The sequence below is a fragment of the Python bivittatus genome, unplaced genomic scaffold (assembly GCF_059951505.1).
Source record: "Python bivittatus isolate LINGU-HERP-01145 unplaced genomic scaffold, Pbiv_v1 ctg000050_np1212, whole genome shotgun sequence".
NCBI lineage: Eukaryota > Metazoa > Chordata > Lepidosauria > Squamata > Pythonidae > Python > Python bivittatus.
The window spans coordinates 9,802,004-9,822,360 of NW_028277033.1; the positions used below are offsets into that span (position 1 = coordinate 9,802,004).

The 20,357-nt window shown below is 39.9% G+C and overlaps 1 protein-coding gene across 1 annotated transcript in view; it reads left to right on the plus strand.

Annotated features, from left to right (window-relative positions):
* GRID1 (glutamate ionotropic receptor delta type subunit 1) overlaps positions 1-20,357 on the plus strand; it is a 622,604-nt gene that overhangs the window by 533,542 nt on the left and 68,705 nt on the right. Inside the window, exons 7-8 of the mRNA XM_088130223.1 lie at positions 2,207-2,368; positions 2,564-2,683. Of these exons, the coding sequence (XP_087986349.1) occupies positions 2,207-2,368; positions 2,564-2,683 (282 nt within the window). The remainder of the gene's footprint in view (positions 1-2,206; positions 2,369-2,563; positions 2,684-20,357) is intronic.

Below are 20,357 nucleotides of genomic sequence, written 5' to 3' on the forward strand. Positions count from 1 at the left end.
GCCCACTGAACGTGGAAGCACATATGCTAAAGCCATCTGGGAGAGAATCTGATTCGGTCCTAAAAAGAAGATATAAATTAGATTTTAAATAACGAAGCATCTGGCAGTTAAGAATGACAAGCTGGTGAGAAAGCAGATGAAAGGAAGGAGGTGGTAAATCAGAAAGTTGCAACCTCAAACTTTGATTTGTTGGCAAAGGCATATCCATCTTGTCTTGTTTGAAAACTCCAGGAAGAATCATTTTCCAAACACGCCTTCTTGCAAAGACTCTGTACATTTGTAATTAATTTATAATAGATCAATAAACACATCGAAACATAGCCCACAGAGGACATGTGGCCAACTGGATATAAATTTGACCCTAGAAACATTTTCAAAGTAACAACTCTTAAAAGGACACAACACATTTGAACGTCCTTTATACTAGGCAAGTTCACGTGGTAAAGAAAACACAGGCACCCACGTCACATGCAGGTTGTTACAACTGATAGAAGATGAATTCGACCCCAAACCTTTTGGTAGGAGGAAAGAAAGGGGAAATCTGTTTATACTTTGACACATAACAATGTTGTAATGCTTCACTCCAGGGTGCAAAACGTGTTTTTCAATGAGCATACCCCTGTTGAGATACCAGGTCAGTATTAAAAGATGAGCAAATCCAACAGTAGGCCTTGTAGGTGGGTTTCTTTGAAAGACATGTGAAGAGACAAGCTTAGGAATTTAAGAGAGAACGAGCTGCAAGGCACCGATCACATAGATTATGTTTTTGATATTTTTCTTGCTTACTTGTTAGTCTGGGTTGAGCCTTCCAGAGGCCTCTTCTCTAATTTAAGGATAATATGTTGACAATAACACAGTAGCATTATGATATTGATAATGCTTGCATGGGGATACCAAAGGAGGGCTCCAAGATCAGGATGTGTATGAAATGAATGAACTAGCCACTAGTTTGATGTCACTTTGAGATCTTTAGAGATATGTAGAAGTTGGTAGATGCAAATTAATTAACAGGTTTTGAGGGGATGATTTAGGATAGTAGTTCAGAGAAAGTAGCACACTTCAACATTCACTTTTGCTCTGAATTCACAATTGAACATGATGAAAAACCATTACGATGCTGAAGAGGACATTTATTACCATTAATTATAGAAAGAGAATAATTTAAAATTTGGAAGGCCCTGGAAACTGATGGGTTGTTGACCAGAAGAATGACATTGTTGAAAGCTTCAGAAGGTTTCTGTGGCCTTTGCATGACAGTCTGGAAATAATTCCACTCATTAGATCCCTGGCCCATTTAGCTAAAAGTTTTAGAGTTGTTGTGACTTTCCAACTCCCAAAGCAGCTGATTTTTTCTGATCCTGCCCCCTAAAATATTAACAACCGAAGGTGCTGCCATTTCTACTAGAGACGTCTGCCTTCAGGACGTGTGTTTTACCGCCACAATGATTTATCCTATGGGCTCTGTCTCATGTCCTGCTAACTCTGGCATGAAGATGCCCTGGTAACTGCTTTTAGAGGACATATTCCTCCAGCATTCATGCATCCCCACCCTACCCCATCCCATTAGAGAGACAGCTTACAACTGGCTTTACCTGATCTGGCTTTTTAATAATGTTCTTCCTTTTCTCAGACACAAATCTTGCCATAGAAACATTCTATAATGTCCCCTTGATGAATCTGCCCAGCTCTTATTGACCACTTTTGCCCACAGGTCACTGGGCACTGCTCTCCAATGCCAGTTTAGCAAAGGACCAGGCTGGTAATGTAGAGTCAGGCATTACATGGACTTGGGTTATATGCTTGGGTTTAGCATTCTCCTAGAAGACTATTGATGATGATGACGACGACGATGATGACGACGATGATGATGATGCTATCCGTTCCTGTCTGAAATACTTATTAAGCAGTGTTTTAAAAGAGCAGTAGACCTTGTTTAAAGAACAGGACTAGCACGATCTGCACAGAAGGTCAATTTAGACTGGGAAAGAAAATTAGGTTTTTCAAGCTTTGTGTTGCTGATCCCGTCCCAGATGAGTGCATTACAGGTTCTTCAGATAAAAGAAGAAATCAATAAATAATTACTTAGAAAGCAGACTTATTTTTGCAATGCATTTGCTTTATACTGATGTTGTCCATCATGCTACACCTTTAAATATACCCTTCAGGAATTTAATATAAGCAGTTTTGGTTTTGTCTCCATTTATAGGTCTCCAACCTCTATCTCTACGACAGCGTACTCATGCTGGCCAATGCTTTCCACCGAAAGTTGGAGGACCGGAAGTGGCACAGCATGGCGAGCTTGAACTGCATGAGAAAATCAACCAAACCTTGGAATGGAGGCCGGTCCATGTTGGAGACGATTAAGAAGGTAATCAAATGGATACGCTTTTCTTCCTAAGCCAATAAAGTCATCTCACTGATCCCAAGAGCAAAAGGCAAACTGTTAAACACATAGGCTTAATATTGAAAACACAGATACTTGCAAATGGTTTGAAAAAGAAAATCCTGGAAAAAAAATCCATTTTTTTTTCTGTCACTAAACTAGGTGAAACTGTTTCCCTAGGGTCATATCAGTGGACTGACGGGCATTATGGAATTCAGAGAAGATGGTGCCAACCCCTACGTCCAGTTCGAAATACTTGGAACAAGCTACAGTGAAACATTCGGCAAAGATGTGCGACGGGTAATGATTCTTTCTTTCTTCTATTTCTCCCCCCTCCAGTTTCTACAGAGAAAATACTGTTATTTTCTAGCACAATGATAGCCTTGTTCTCAATTCTAAAGTCATTAATTGTGACAACATGTATAATCTTGAACGATAGTGTTTTAGACTATCAGAAGAGCTGATATTTCTTAATATATTCCACTACCAACATTGTGAACAGAAACGTGATAAAGGTACAGCACAATTCCAGGTAAATTGTGATGTAACAGGCGTAACTACAAATTGTTGTAGTTAGGAGTATTAACCTTATCACCCCTATAGTTTTACCAGTAAAATCCTGTATATAGTAGATACGGAGAGAAGAGAACGCTTTATTTATAAAAGACAGAACCCTGGAAAAAGTGTTTTATGTCTCTCTACCTTTCTATTTATCCACCCCTCCAAATCTTCTCCCTGCCCCCCGCCCCACCTCCTGGCTCCAGACCTATGGAAGGATAGATAGCTATCCAGACCATTACATGGGTGTTAACTGCAGGAGTTAGAGTTGGCAAGGAAAACGTTCAGCTCTCCCAGAACTCCCCTCGCCACTGCAAACCATCTGTTCCCAAAGGTGCTATGCCAGAGAAGTAATGTCTATCTAATCTTAAATGCATTCAAAGTTAAATGCAGCTGCATGCATTCCATGCAACTTAATAACATGTAGCCCGACTCTTATAATAGAAGAAGCAATCAGATGATACCCTTTGTTTTGCCTGGAGCTTGAATGCTGTTAGCATTTTTGCTTCTATTTAGCTTCTGTTTGAGACTCTGAGAAGTAGCTGCATAAGGGCTTTCTGTTTATGTCCTTGGCCTCTGAATTTATTATGTGGCTCTCTGTTGTCGTAGTTGACCTTGTTTCTTTCCATGGGGGTGGACTTCATAGTGGGCTCCACGCTAGCGCTCTAGGTGTTTTGTATGCAACCCTAATGAAAGAGGGTCACACAAAGCCTCCTTGGGCTTTGTTTCTTTCGATCCTAAATCATGAGTGACATCTCCATGAGGAGGGGAGGTTTCTCGGAGTTTTGCCATACAGTGTATATTTACAAGAGGGAGCGAACTCTGGGGAAAGTTGTTGTGATGGTACAGTGTGTCCTGGGCATCTTAACACTACCATATGCAGCAGAAATTTCTCAAGTGATTCTAACATTACTTACTTATCACTTACTAGCGATAAAATATACATAAGAATTAGATTCATTCTCCTTGTAGGGCAATGCCTTGTAACCTCTGTAAAGGATATGGAGATTCAATTGTTCAAGGTTGGGAATCCGTCGGTTTGCACTGGAGCCAGCTTCTGTAACGTGAAGTCCACGTGTCATTGCCCTGCTGAATGACAGCTTGGAAAAAAGGGAGCCAAGCCGGGCATGGTTTTTCATCGCCAGAGTGTTTGACCCTGAGAAAGCACTGGGCAGATTTGCCCTTCTGACAGCAGTGCTGTTCTGGCATTGGGAGAAAACCAGCCAACCAAGAAACGAAACCAAGCATTCTGGTTTAACATGACCATCCCCACCAATATCACCCAATGCTTTCAAGTTGGCAAAGCCAGAGAGCCCCCTCTGGGGGAAGGAGGTCCTGCACGTGCACTGATGCAAAGGCGTGAGTTCCCTTGGAAGCCCAAATCCTGTCCCATCAAGGTCTTGGATGACACAGCCAGCACTATGGGTGTCTGAATGTTGTTTGGGGCTAGGTAACTGCCAGATTCAAAGTGGGGACACCGGGTATCTGACCAAGGGAGAGTCTGACAAGACATATGAAGAAGGAGCTCACTAAGTTTCAATGAAGTAGAGTTCAGAGTTGATAAGTAAAGGAACAGGAAACAGGAAACTGTCCCTAAAGAAAGCAATGAGAAAGCCAGTTATAGGAGTGAATTGCATGCTAGTTCAAGCAAAGTGGCTCCAACGTTTTAAAAATTAAAACTCAATCAAGATAACTGTCCAGACAAAATATCTCAGGAGTCCAAGGAGGAAACCCTGTAATAAGTGATTGCAGTTGTATCATTGGTGAGCGTATTACCATCCAGATAAACAGAGGCAGAAGGTCAAGATACTATTGAGTCAGACTTGACTCCTGGTGACTGTAACCATGTAGTTTCATGCCAGTGTTAGAGAAGGGGCTGGTGATTTCCTTTTCACGGGAGGGTTTGTTTGTTTTTTTACTTGCTAGTCTAGGGTTAGGGTTAGGGTCTCCTCCATGGTTGGTTTAATACAAGGTAAGAAAAGAAGCCTCAATTTGTTGAGATCTGGGTTGGATACACTAACCTGGGTTAAGTATACACTAAGGTAGGCACTAATGAAAACTAGACATGGATTAGAATTCAGATTTTATTTTGGGTCTGTGGTTTGAGTTGGGTAACTTTTTGTGAGAAGAGATCCTAACTAAAGGAGCAGTAGCTGAGATCGACTTCTCCTTCTTCTTGTGTGCCTTTTTAACTTCCTCCTAGTTTCTCAATCTCTGGTCCCATTTTTGATGGGATGAATATATATATATATATATATATATATATATATATATATATATATAGCCGTCATCTCCTTCCAAATAAACCAGGGTGGAGAAAGATTTCTCTGGCATTAAAAGTGGTTTGATGCAGAACTTCCCAGGAGTTGTAGAATTGGGATGGACAGTTCAGAAACTTTCCCCTTTTTGGTGCCTTGCAAATTCCAATGTTCATTTCAAACTTTTTCCAGCAAACAAGCAAACAAAAAGTAGGGTTGCGTTCCTATAAGGTGGAAGATGGGCAGGTGGGGGGGGGCACTTTCCTTTATACTCCTATGATTAAGGAGTATAGGAAACTCCCAGGGGACAAGTGTAGAATTCAGTGTGCTTTCAAGAATTGTACGTATGAAGAATATAAATGAACAAATAAAAGCAATGCTGGTGCAGTAAACAGGATTTCACAAAGTGCTATCCTTCATCAATTCTACAAAGTCAGTATACTCTATTTACTGAATTACTAAAGAATGGTATAACCGGAAGAGACCTTAGAGATCATCTTGCCCGCCCCCAGCTTGATGCAGGAAAGGTAAGAGCATCTTCAGCAGAAGGCAGTCCAGGTATTTAAAGTAACATCAGATTTCAGACTAGCCTTTTTAAACTTTGGATTGTTGTTTCTGTTAGATTCACTGGAACCTGGAGATTAGAGGTTTGTAGGACTAGTTGGGAGACTGACAACACACAAAGAATTCTAGGAAAATAGCTTTTTCCTAACTCTCTGGAATCAAACAATTTACTGAACTCATTCTGCTTTGTACCATACCCATAACTAAAGCTCAACATAACTCTTCGTGCCCTTTTTTCCCCTTTTTATCAACAATATTTTTATATACATTTTACCATAATTTATGGTTAGAATAGTATTTAATAATCCATGTTTATGATAAAAGTGATGTAAGGAATAAATAACTGAATTCATATCTCAGTTGTGCCAAGTTTTAACCCCTTCTGTTTATCTCTACTATTATGCTGTTCAAGGGTACTAGACTGATCTAGTAAGATTTACATAAGGATATAAAGCATCATCAATGTGTTGAATTTTGGGCTATCTGTTGATTTATGGCATTTGACATAGAGGGCATAAATATTTATCTTCAACTTGTTTAAGGCAAGATAAATTATGAGCACATTACTATCTTTTGCAGATTTGAACATATATTAACTGAGGATATAATAAGGAAAATATCCATTTGGCATAATTTTATTAGAAGAAATGAGAATTTTGCTCAGCAAGTCCTGATCCCTGCACAATTGATCTGTAGGATTTTGGAAGACACGTATCAGAAAATAACCCCCAACTGAGTAAAGTTACATTTATTAGAATGTGTCAAAGTAGAGTTCTACCCCTGGATCTCTGCATCCTCTCTGTGCTTTTTTCTCTGAAAAAAAGAAAAGAGGCATTGTTTTCTTGACTCCTTCCCAGAGAATGGAAAGCATTTTGTAAAAAATAATGTGGAAAGGTAGGATACATTGAACTCAGTCAAGTCGATGAGATGGCTGAGAGGTCAGTCTGTTTCTCTCCTCCTAATTATGATGAAGTCAGCAGTAAGTCCTAGTTTAGTTAGGTCTACCTAAGGATGGGAAGTGGATCCTACAATATGGAGCTTGAGGTTGGGTGCACCCTTGCCCGCGGAATGGAGAGACACTCACCATGGCAGGATTGCCCCATTGCTCCACATTTATCATTGCCTTCACCCTAACCCCAAACCCGTCAGCTTTAGAAACTCCTAATAAAAATTTTGCACATTCAAGGAGACAAGAGTTTCAAGAAAGCAGCCTGACCTTACGTATAAGATCAAGTGGGTCAGAACTGGTAAATGAGATCAATGCAATTATTTTAGTTTTGGGAAGATATTTTCTAGAAATCCGTACCAAATCAGCTATCAGTATGGGGGTAAAGTATGCCAATTAGATGTGTTATACAACAGCTGGGCTCATGTTTCTGCAAAGCAAGTTAATATTTTGACAGGAGAGGAGTATGTGGTGAGCTCACAGATTTTCTTTTTGAATATACAGTATATTTTAAGAAATGCCCTGCAAAAGTGCAGATGACCTCTAGGTGGCAGTAAACAGACACAGAAATCACTAAGTCCTTCTGCCCTCCAGGGGTCATTCAGATTTTTGCAGCCCAGATATAATTTAGTAGCAGTCTGTATTTTTAGTCTTGTTGGGATTATTTTTAAAAGCATTTCCCTCTGCATCCATCCATCCCCACTAAAGCAGAAAGAGAGAGAGAGAGAGAGAAGATGGGTTTGTATTGCCCAGAGATGCAGTTCAAATTGAATGGGACACCACCTTTTCTTAGGTTCTCTGAGACTGATGTCTGAGAAGACACAGATGTGGAACAATATGCCTCAATTGCCTTTGTTTAGACTTTCAACAGCATTGTGTTCTCTTATCTTCTGAAAAGCCAGCCTCTTCAACTGTTTCTCAAGCCTCCTGGTTAATTGCAGGCAGAATTACCATCTCAAGGGAATGCTGTATTTTACAAGGAACATTCTGTTTTGAGTGATAGCATTTGTCCCTGGCTATTCATTTTGCCCCTTGATATACTTTTTTAAGGCTTTGCTTTCTTAAAATATCACCTGCTTCTTTAAGTCAACCTTCCTAGCTCACTTAGCACTTTCTAAAGCAGCTTGCAAACATAGCCTCTGATAATGCTTTTCATTCACTTGGTTGGGGCTGAAAACTTACCTCCTTGAGACAGCTGATGCTTCTGTCATTATTAGTATTTTTTTCCCCCTTAATCTCACAATTGGTGATGAAGATAGTTTAAAAATGGGGCGTTTCATTTAGAAGCTTCTTCCAGGTAAAGCCAAGTACACATCTTTCAGAAATAGCAATACAATAGACCCAGACATTATTGTTCATGGTCCATATCTGGTTTGAGGGTTTTTTAAATATCTGCTGTGGTCTCTGGTAAGATTACAAAGGCTTTCCTGAGTGTTACAAAGCCTGCAATGCTCCTTGGACTTACAACCAGACAGAGAAATCATCTTGCATATATGAATAATGAGAACTCTAAAATGCCAGTCTTTATTGCTGGAAGCAGGCAAGATTGTTGAGGTTTGCTACAGGCCAAACCATATTTGAGGCCCTTCATTTGGTGGAGCTGGCATGGGGCAGTTGATTGATGAATGTGAGTTTTACGGGGGCCTCAACGTTGCTTATGGTTTGAAATGGTCTTTTTGTTTTTAGTGTACTGTGTTTATATTCTGTTTGCTACCCGAACTTTTTTCTGATAGATGGACGGTTATATAAGTTTGTTTCTTAAATAAATAAATACATTTGGGACACATCAGAAACAGAAGTAGAGTGAATGTGTATCGGAAAGACAATGATGCTTCTGTCAGATGGTCTTCAGAACTTAAAAATGCAGCCATAGAACCATGGAAAGGACCCTGCTGTATCAGTCGGAAAGCTATGTAATATTCTGTTCCCTCATCATCTAAGCAAATGTGCATGGGTGATCAGTAACATCTATTTCCTTGTTAGATAATTGATTAACCCCATTATTACAATTTTAAGACAATTAAAAATAAAATTGAGCATCTGTGTGTGTGTGTGTGTGTGTGTGTGTATATATATATATATATATATATGATATATAATCTAAAATATCCTCAGCTAATTTACTGAATTATTAACACTGTTAAACAAGTTTCCAATTACTAAAAGCAAGACCAGAACAATATTTCAGTATTTTCAAAAATATTCCACTATTTTCAATAGTGACTGAAATGTTAGGCTATGAAGTAAACGCCACCCTCCAAAAATCACTTTTGGCCAGAACAACTGTGTTTCACTCCACCCTGGGAACAAAATAGCTGTAATTCATTCTCTTAGGCTAAGACTTCAAAAAAACATGCGTGTTCCAGTTCAAGCACATAGAACAGTCTGTGCATTGAACGATACGTACTTCCCTAATGTATATGATTAACCTTGAGCATACACATGTAAAGTGGTTTCTCTAGATGGAGGGTGACACATTCCACTTAAGTAACCTAGGTGACTGCCAGTATGTTATAAGAAAGAGCGAATATGGAAGCGTCGACATATTCTAAAGGTGAAGGTTGAAAGAAGGTAGGAGATGTGGAATAAAATTATCTTTAGCTGGATAGAATATAGCTTAACATGCCCAGCTGACGCAGCTCAGATGGCAGTAGAAGCCCAAGATATATTGGCAATTAAACAATAGAATTGGAAGGAATGATTTCCCACATTTGGTCACTAAACACAATCTAGATGTGTTCCATGTGCCCACAGAATACATGGACATTGATCATGAAACCTGGGGACCTTAACTCTCAGGCCCGTGAGCTGTCACTCCCAAAATGTGGTGAAAAATAGAATTGTTACAGAACCCTGACTCTAGATCGAAACAGCCAAGAATGAACAGAAAAAGCAGCATAAATGAAATAAAAGGGAACCACGGAGAAGGAGAAGATAAAAGGGGGAAGAGTACAGCCAGCATTGAATAAGGGAGGACCCAAAGCAAAGATGGAAAGCTTCAGGGTCCATCAAAGAAGCAAACTCAAAGTGGGGCTATAGAGCTATGTCAAAGTTACCAGCAACAGGATCAAGCTGGAGATGTTTTGCCTCCCGAGGAGAGGCTGAAGTTGAGACGAACAGTCATGCTCATCAAAAGGTGGACCATATCTATAATCTTTAAGGCCTGGAGTTTTCAGCACTGCAACAGAATCAATCAAGAATTATAGAAGTGCAGTACAATGTTCTTAGCTAATGTTATGTTACTCCTGCAAGGCATCAGATGCATCGGAATTCCAATCACTACTATGAAATGGTTATGATCAAATTCAGTCATACTTTCCAACATGCTCAGTAGTCCTCAAACATAACTGCTAAGTGCCTGGGATTTTTCCACATTAAAACACCAAAAACTTTTATTTTGTTCCTTTGCCATTTTGGATTTCATGTCCTTGAATTTTTGCATAAAGTCCTTCTTATGCAATTGAAGTAAGCAACAAAGTCTACTGTAGTACATAAACTGGAAGTCTAAAGCAGACAACAATTATAAATAGGCATAGATTCGATTTTGACAACAATTTTTCAATACTTTTGAGTTTTCTATAGGCTAATTTTCTTTTGTTACTTGACAGGCACATCCATGATATGGTATCACTTGTCATTCTTATAAACAGCAATTAATGGCCAAAGGAAGCACATATAAATTGGAATTAACCAACTGCCGTCTTAGTCCAACTCCCTGTATTAATTTATTTTCTTTCTTACATCATCTTACTGTATGTTTGCACAAATTGTTCCCTTGTATTGCTTGCCTTTTTAAACTTTCTTTCAAAGGGTAATAATAGAAGACGTTTATGTTTTGTTGTTGGGATTCTTCATCATGTTTCTGTTGCATCATTAATTGATATAGATTATCAATAAGATCTATCAGTGTAGCCCACAATACGGCATACTTCCATGACATGCCAGTGTAGTAGGCAAGTCGGGGACCAGTTGCTCATCTTCATCCCAGGATTGTGCTATTCAGTCCCAATAGACAACCACTGTGATGGCCCCCAATTCTTCTACTTTCTGACTGCTAGGTTTAGATAGAAATATGCCAGTACCTTACCTCTGAGACTTGTTTTTTTAGCTAATGTATTTCTTCCATGTGTAAATTAATTAGTAGAGTACCATATTTGTTGTTAAAGTAATGGCTTTCTTTTAGGGCAGTTTTGAAAACCTCCCATCCTTATGGCTCTTTGAAACTCTCATCAAGATCATAGCTAAGCTATCTTGTCATTGCCCAAGAGCCAGATATGTTACTGTAAACTTTCTCTTTCTTGCTTGTGCATATCTAAATTCTGGGTTGTAAGACAGATGGTAAGAAATGGGAGAGAAGCTTATCTGAGAGAAATCTCACAACCCTGAGTATGTGATTGCAATGCAAACACTGTACTTTGGTCATATAATATTCACCAGTTGGGGGAAAGCAAAAATAATTTCTAGAAACTTAAATTCACAAAATGTTCAGCAAATAAAAAAATAAGTAAATAAATGAACACTTATGAAGGAATCCTCATCTTTTAAAGAAAAAAATAAATCATAAGTATGAACTTCTTTCTGAGATATATACAGTAATTTTATATGCAAATTCTGTTGGATACAATCAATATATTATTTATCAGAATCTGGTTTTTGTTTTAGGAATGAACAGCCCTTTTGCCATTTGAGGCTTTTCATTCTGTGTTCTTCAAGCTAATTTATATTTCTTAGACTTAAAGAGACATGAAAATATCCTATATGTACATTTTAAGTACACTCATAAACAAGGCAAAATGTGTAAGTCAATAATTATCACTAAAATCATGTTTTAGACATGAACATTTTATAGATTAGTAATAGCATAGCTGGTCCTACATGATTATAAACCATTATTGTCTTGGCTCAGAGGGAAAAACAGATTCAAGTGACAGTCTGAGCAACAGTAAATTCAAGGGAGGAAAAGGCATGAGAAGAACGCCGTACCCATATTTCCCAGGCTGCTGTGTTCCCACTGTTTTAAGCAGCCTGTGGAATTGCAGAGATGCAAAACTGAAAACAAAGGATACCTGTAGATCTTTTCTTGGTCCCTAGTTTGATCCCCATAAAAACGGAAAGAACTACATCGCTTGAAAGAACCATATTGCAGGTTCAAGAGGATTTTGTTAATGGATTTCAAAAATACAAGGTTCCCTGAGATGCCTCCCACAGCACAGCATACAAATTTTGGAAGTGGTATAAGAAATGATGTTATACGCGAAGGAGAGCTTACGTGGAAATGCAAATATAGGCTCCCGGAGGGCCATTTTTGTCATAATGGACAAAGCCCCAAAGGCTTAATCTTCTCTTTTTCGTCATGTATGTTCTGGAGGTTTTTCCCAGGGCTTCCACTGATGTAGCAACATTGCCACGAGATGGAAGAGAAGGCTGTATCTGTCCTTCAGCGCCAGTATGGAAGCCAAGTCTCCACCTTCCTCCCTCTCCTTTCCAACTCCATTATTTTGGCACTGCCAAAATCTACTTCATTTCGCTTCTGTCTGGCCCTGGTGTAGAACTGAGCAAAAGTTTTGAAAATAATTTTGAACTTTTGACTTTGGTCTTCCGAATGCCAGAGTGTTGGCCTCTACAAAGTCTGCAGAATTTCTGGTAAAACAACGGAGCATGCTCAAATTTTATTTTGTATGATTCACAGACACAGCAAATGTTATCTGAGACTGTGTATAAATCATCTACAACTATACTGATATTGGGGAAAATAAGATCAATACGCATTGTGAGTGCTATTGCCTCAGGGATAATTCCTGGCATTATTCCATCTGGTGGTGGAAACATTCAAAAGGTTGTGGCCTTGTTTTGGTCGGTGATTGTGTCCTCTGCTACTGTCATATAAGATCCCATTGATGACTTGCTTTTTCTTGCTTTTTCAACTTTCTTACCTTCTCTTTTTATCTAGAATAAATTTAAAGATTTTTAAAAATGTAGTACTTACCAAGCAGCTCACACCATGGCTGTAAAATTACCTTCCAAGCTTCCACTTTCCAGCTGAAAATTAATTTGAATTAGCATTTAACAAGAATATGATTCTTTCCTCATTCTTTGCACTATCTTGGCTGTTGCGAATTACTGATTGCTTTAGAGGCGTAAGAGTTAAGATGCAGTTTTAATTCATAATTTTACTAAGCAGTACCCCAAAAGAAAATTCGCTCCCATGGTTATTAATAGCCCATATCCAGACAAGGTGGCGTATAACAAAGATAAGAGTATGGTTAACATTATAATCTTCTGTGCCTGTAGTACAGGACAGATAGCAAAAATGAAATATAAGTATGTTCCTGTTCTATCCACAGACCCTTCTATCTATAATAAATTGAAAGGAATAGTAGCATAGCATTTAGAGATGCATGAAATGTTTTATATAGTAATTAATTTTGAAAGCAATTGAGTTAGATACGTTACTGGAGGACTGAGGCAGCTGCTTGTATAAAACTGGCCAAAGGGTAAAGTGAGATTTGAACTTCCCTTTTCACACATTTATACTGGAATAAATTAGGTTGAACTGAGTCTCCCTTCTTTTACAGTTCAGCTATACAAATACTTATTGCAATATCAGCCCTTTAGAGAAATGAGACTTTCCCTGAGGAAGGATGTAGGTTTAGACTCATAGAGAATCAAAGTGCTATTTGCTTGGCAACTGAGCTTCACCTGCTTAGCTGCGGAAGAGGGTGGGTAGAAATATTAGATAATTGCCACAGAAATCATCAGTTTGTGCTTCTAAACTGACTGCCCACATTGTTGCCCTGTCAATTTCAAGTTCCACCCATCAACGTAGTTCTTAGCTATCATCACTGAAATTAAGTATCTTCGAAAGCCCACTCCTCAGACACTGAGATTGCAGATTTACCAGTTTATTTGCTTCCACAGTTGCTTGGTCTATGTGTACAGTGTGAAAAAGCCAAAAAAAATTGAAAAGAAACTTCATTGTGAAAAAATCACAAGGCGCTATCTTCAAAAATCTGCTTGCCCATGATAAACTTGCACAGAAAGCTTTTTTAATTAAAGGAATGTACTAAATTTAATTTCTGAAAAACTTAATTTAGTACATTCTGAATAATTTACATTGCTGCCTCTTTTTGGCACAACATCTTCATCTGGGGAAAAAGCCATGTCTTGTTCTCTTTGATTATCTGTTTATATCTGCTCCTGAAGATAATAGAAGATGACTCTCCAGGGTCTATGTGAATCGAGAGTAATTAGACATTTCAGCCTCATCTCAGTGCTGGCTTGCCATGTTCAGGGACCTCATTCTTCCTCTTTGCCCTAGTGGATAGCAAACCCTATGTGCTTGTTGCTAAGAAATACTCCGCTGTATTGGGCCAAAAGTCTGTTCAATCCAACATCCTCGTTGTGGCTAAATGCCTCTTGAGGAACTTATGAATTGGCCATGAACACGGTAGCTGCCACTCCTGCCGATTTCATCTGACTTCTGAGGCTTCGATTTAATAACAGACATAGAAAATAGGAATAGTTTATCCTATTTTGAATTGTTCCTGAAAGATGCTCCATCAGATCATATAGTTGTATGCTTCCCTTAGGAGAAAAAAAATAGCGTACATGGAAAATTAGCTTACTTGGGGGAAAGCTAGTCCAAGCCCTCTATCTTGATGTGTGATATTGATATATGTGTGTGTGTGTGTGTGTGTGTGTGTGTTTCATCAGTCCAGAACTAGTTTGATTCTGGTATGGGTTCTAAAGGTGAATTATGTATTAGAGGCACCCTACCAACAACATGAAATAAAGTGCCTGATTATTTTATTTAAGCGGTGACACTCCATCCCACAGGGACCAAGGTTACTGTATTGCAGAAGCCATCAGGAACCCGGGTCTGCATCCGCTGCTGCCCTATATGGGGTGACACTGGGTCTGCAGATCAGAAAATGCCCCAGTGAAATTGTGTTCTCCTCTGAAGGTCCAAATTCACGCTTCACCTTCATACTGCACTTAATTGCTCTAAAGGCTACTTGGCATGCCAAGCCATCATGTGATTTGTTTGGTGTTTGCCTGAATTTACACACCCCACTAAAACAGCCTAAAGTTGTGTGCAACAAGTAGATAACCCCTGCCATTACAGTGGTGCAGTGGTACGGAATATGTCACATCATTTAGCCCTCTGCTTGGTTAACAAGCACTGGTCTAGTTTTCATTTTCCCACAGACTCTGCTTGGCATAAAAATCATCTGTCCATGACACTTTGCATCTGATTAATGAGTGAATATGTGAATGTTCCTCCAGATTAGGGATATATTCCCCCTGCCACCTTGAGAGAGCTGTTTGACTATCAGGGTTACCCGGATGCCATGATCTGCTCTGTACAGGGAACATCCAGCCAATTAGAATCGCGCTTCCTGGTCATGGAGAGCAGAAATAGTCAGTCAGTCGGTGCTCAGCTCCTGATCAGTAACAGAGAATAAATTCCAAACCAAAACCTTTCCCTCGTAACTGGGGCAACCTGGTGCAATCATAAAAGCCCAGCAACATTGTCCATGGAGTGGGGGTGGTGGTCGCGGGGTGTCAGTTCACCCCGTGAACAGATTTGCAGCCTTGTCTGGAAGTGCCCTAGGTCAGACTGGATTTCAGGGTAGGCTGCCGTCTGAATTGGGCTGGGGAGAGGGGGAAGTTACTGAGACTCCTAACTGGTTGGGGTTATGGGACTGATTCTATTTACATACATAATTGGGTCTGTTTAAAGCAAAGCAAAATTAGCCTATTACCGCAGTTTCAAATATGTTGCTCTTTTTTCTTAGACCTGACTATTGTCAGCTCATTTGCAGAGGAAAATAAACAGGGCTTTAACTCCTCTGTAAATAGGCCCCTTAATGTTCTCCAGTGTGAAAATGGAGCACTGGGGGTCCTGGATTCTTTTACACTTTCACCTGGAAGGTGTCTCTATTTTCTGTAGTGGATGAAAAGAAGTTGCAGGGAAGAACAATTTGGAATCTATTTAAAACCCAAAGTCTCCATCTGATGCTGTTCCTTATAAATGGATATTTGGGGAATGAGTCAAAAACGTCTTGACCTTCTCTGTAGGGCAGCCTTTCCCTTCAGAAAAGTTGAAACACTTTGGGAAACAATGTTGTATATTTTTTAAAAAAATCTTCGTGGATGTGATCTGAGTGACAATGTAAGCATTTCTCTAGCCTAAGATATTATTTATATTTCATTCAGCCCTCTTACTATTAGGAACCAAGGATGTGTATCCCTGAACATGGCCCATGTGCTTCAGGTAATACATCATATTTCCATTTGAACAGTTGCTTGTTTAAAGTACCCCTTTGCTGTTGTGTCTTACGCAACCATTGGCCTACCAGATTGGAAACGGGAATTTATAGAGGAAATAGGCAATATTTTAACCTTATCCTGTTCAAAGGCACAGAGTTGGGAAATGAATTTTTCAGATAAACTTCACTCACTTTCTCCTTTTGCATGAGATCCTCATGATCAAGATGAACCATATTCTTTGCAATGAAACAGAGAATTTGAATTGTAAAAAGGGCCGGGTTGATCCCCAGAGGGTTGTCTCTGCCCACATTCCTGCCCACACGGAAGCATCATGGAGTCTCCTAAGTTGTTAGCAGCAGGGTAACTGAAGGCCTGGATCAGTAACATCCACGACAATCAGACTTGGTAGGAGATGTTTCTGGTGCACAGGTGTTAGATAGTTACCCAACACTTCTCACTCAGATTTCAGACAGTGTCTTAGTGAAAATAACCACCCTTCATCCTCTATCCGTATGTGTCAAATTCAGTGCAGATGTGAATAATCTTGTGCCTCAATGTGGATGAAGCATTCTGATCCAGGATTACTTATTCTCTCTGTGATAATGGATTCACTAGGATCACTAACAGAGGAAGAGATTCATGCAACAATCAAGCATGATATTGAAAAACAATAAACTGAATCAATAAAAGACAATAAAAGCAGTGGGAATATTCCTACTATACCGTGTGTCGATGCAGATGCAAAACAGAACTCTCTCTCCCCCCCCCCGAATGGGAGCACACTACACCGCAACTCAATTATTGGTTACATTAAATAAATAAGTAAATAAGTAAATAAAACAAGTCTAGGCTGGGGATAAAATTGCACAGACTAGTGTTTCTCAACCTTGGCAGCTTTCAGTTGTGTGGACTCCAACTCCCAGAATTCCCCAGTCAGGGGTCCACGTGTCTGAAAGCTGCCAAGGTTGAGAAACACTGGCATGGACCAAAGTTCCACAATTTCCCCTTGGTTGTCTTGTGGGACAGTGTTCCCAACCCCGCCCCAAATGCCTCTTCCTCGTGACTCTGAGGTCTCCACAAAACCAAGGAGATCAGCCTCTGAAAAAGGAAGTGCGTGGAAGAACCATGGTGAGGGTTGGTGAAGAAGACAGGATAAGCCACCCCCTTTCATTCTGAGGATGAGATGGCACTCACACAACTAGCACAAAACCAATCCAGCCAGGCACCCTCGCTGCCCATCCTAACACTGCCCCAATGACGGCAGCGTCTTCTGTGCTTGTAAGTTGAATATGATTTCCCCCCTCTCTCCTCCCTCCCTCCCCCCCATTTATGTGTGTAGAAATGGCTTGTAATGGCTTTTGCCCATTGTCCAAGGTTAGGAAGCCATTACGGACCATCCGTCCACAGGAAAATGGCTGAGACGCTTATGGCTGCGAGGCAGAGTTATACCCTTTTAAACGAAATGATTACCCTTGTCATTTTTGTGCTGGGGTTGTGGATTAGGCTGTCAAATGCTTTCAGCGTCTTTCTATAGTCAACATACTTTAATTAATTGAGAGAGAAAGGAGGGGAGGGAGGGGGAAGCTCAGAGCCCATTGTTTTTCCCTTTATTTGCTTGCAAGCATGAAGCATTCTTACCAGTTTGCAAAACTGCACATGGCCAATAAATATTTCACTTCAGATCTTATTCAGAATAGCTGTGGCTTCACTTTTTTAAGGCAAGTTTTCCTCCCGTTTCCAGTTATTTTATGCATTCTGTGCTTCTATTGCGTTAACGCACAGTATTGCTCTGAGCTGATTTCCTTCTGTTTTTTTCTCCAACAAAATACTTGGAGGTTGCATCTTCCATTTACAGAAACACCCACTGCATACTACTGAAGCAGTTAAAGGCCTTCCTGTGTTTTGTGAAGAGGCTGTTCATGACTGAATAAATTAGGAGTAACTCCAGTGAGCTCTTTTGGGAAGAAAGTGAACTAAACTCAAGGTGCTTCGTTATAGTTATTTACCTTTTCCGGGATGATGTGTCCCTAACCTGGTCTTCCCACTCTTCCAGTGGTGCCCCCATCACCACTGTAACTGAGTCCACGCACTCTGCTGCTGATCATCCTTTTCTTCTCTTTCCTTCCACCTTTCCCAGCATCAGAGATGGGTCTTCACATAATGTGTCCAAAGTAGGATAATTTGCACCTGGTCATTTGTACCTCAAGTGAGAGAATTCTGGGTTGATTTGTTTGATAATCCATTTGTTCATTTTCTTGGCTGTCCACAATGTTCTCAGGAGTCTTCTCCAACACCAAAGTTCAAAATTGTTAATACTCTTTCAGTCCTGCTTCTTCAAGGCCCAACATTTGTTTCCATAGGGTGTCAGAGATGACAACCAGCCTGATGAACATCTTGGAACTGGGTCCATTAGGGTTCACTATCTCATTTTTAAGCACTTAAGGGAACACACAATATTAGGTGCTCTAGGAGGCAATAATCTAAGATATTTATTATTTATATAGGAAGTCTTTTGTAATGTATTTTAATGCATATTTATTCTAGTTTAACTAATATTTATTCTTTTTATTGTAAACCTCCCAGAGTCGCTCTGCAGGGAGATGGGCAGTAGGATGGAAGACATGAGTGGGAAGGATTCTGGAATGGAGCTTCAAGGTTGCCTGGAGGGGGAAGAGAGGTTCAAGAGAAAGCACCTCCTCAGCCCTCAGCTGGACTGTGTGGAAGTCAAGAGGAAGAGACTGGCTCCTCCCTAAGGGCAAGATGGTTATAGTTGTTCTCGTTGGGGGACTAGAGTTAGTCTGGTGAGATTCTGTCTATTAGGTGCAAGCTAATAAAGGAGGTGAGCTGATTCTGCACTGTCTCGCTGCTGTTCTTGGGCTGAACCTGACATCAGTCTCGCCAGACTCCTACTCCCATCAGGAGGGAGGAATTTTGAAGCTCCATTCCAGAATCCTTCCTGCTCATGTCTTCCATCACAGGCAGTGAGAAATTTGAAATCTAAATAAATAAAAATAAATAAAGTAGCTGCCCTTTTAGGTTGAGTCTTCTGTCTTTGGCTGATCATCAGAGCAATGGCTTTAAGACCAGCTTCAAATCCCATCTCGTGCTCAAGCTCTCCAGTCCAATCACTTACTTCAAAGACAAAGGTCCAGAGTCAGCTGTTGTCCTTGGGAAAATTAGAGTGATCAGACCCTTATTTGCTGCTCTCAGACCTTAGGTCTTCAGACCATCCACTCTTTCTGGATCTGAAGTTAATCTGTGAAAGGACGACCAATTCTGTGAAGTTACTTTGTGTTCATAATTTCCAGTTTTGGACATTTGGGTGGTCCCATGCACTCTTTATCCCTGTGCTCCTCCCAGATCTGTTAAATAGAGCCCTCAGCCTCCAGAAGTTTGCTCATCCCCATGGCTCTTAAGATAAGGCAAGTACCTGCTGCTAATTCCCCCCCCCCCATGAAAAAAGGCAGTTCTTTAATGATCCCCTGAGTAAAACTGTGGATTAATGTGAACTGAATGACCTAATTCCTAATACATTCCAGAAATTAGTGGTGGTGAAGAGGGATGATAGGGCTGGTGGAACCAAACTGGATGCAATATGATATGTGCACACAGGGCCTCTACGCTCACCTGTTGTTGCTCTTATTATTAATTTGATTTAGACAAACTATCACCAAAGTCTCCTAAGTGATGTACAAACTCCCCCAAATCTCACAAGTTAAGTCATATAAAAATGATAAAACATTCATTTTTCAATAGAATGAAATTAACAATTTAGTGAAGGATTAACATTTTTAAAATCGCAAACCTTGTAGGTCATTGAAATATATAAGGTTTGAAAGCTGCCTTAAAGGCAAGTGTGGATGGCAGGCCCTACAGTGTATGAGGGCTTTATACATGTCAGGCATCTATGGGGGGTGGGGGACTGCCACTGGAGAAAGAGATCCCTTGGGGAAAAACTTAAGATAATTCTGATTATTCACTAAGGAGCTGAATAAATAAAAGCAGTCATCTATCTTGAGAGTAGTCGGAAAAGAGGAAAAGGCTCCCTTGCATCAACAGTTATGGCAAATAAATTGATGTATTGATTCTACCTTTAGACCTTCAAGGGTTCCACTGGTGTCTTTCATACATACCCACACCTTGCTTCTACGTAGCTCTTCCTGTAGCAGTTTTCTTTCCTTTAAATCAGATGTTATTAATCTTATTCCGTTGCCTTCTAGATTATTGCTCAGTTGAAAGGAGAACTGAAGTTCAGATGTAAACAACGTCCTGCAATGTTTATAATCATATTTCTTTATGATAGGATAAAAAGCTCAGCCCCATTAAACCTCAGGGAGAACTGACTATCTAAATACAGCCACTACCTAATTGAAAG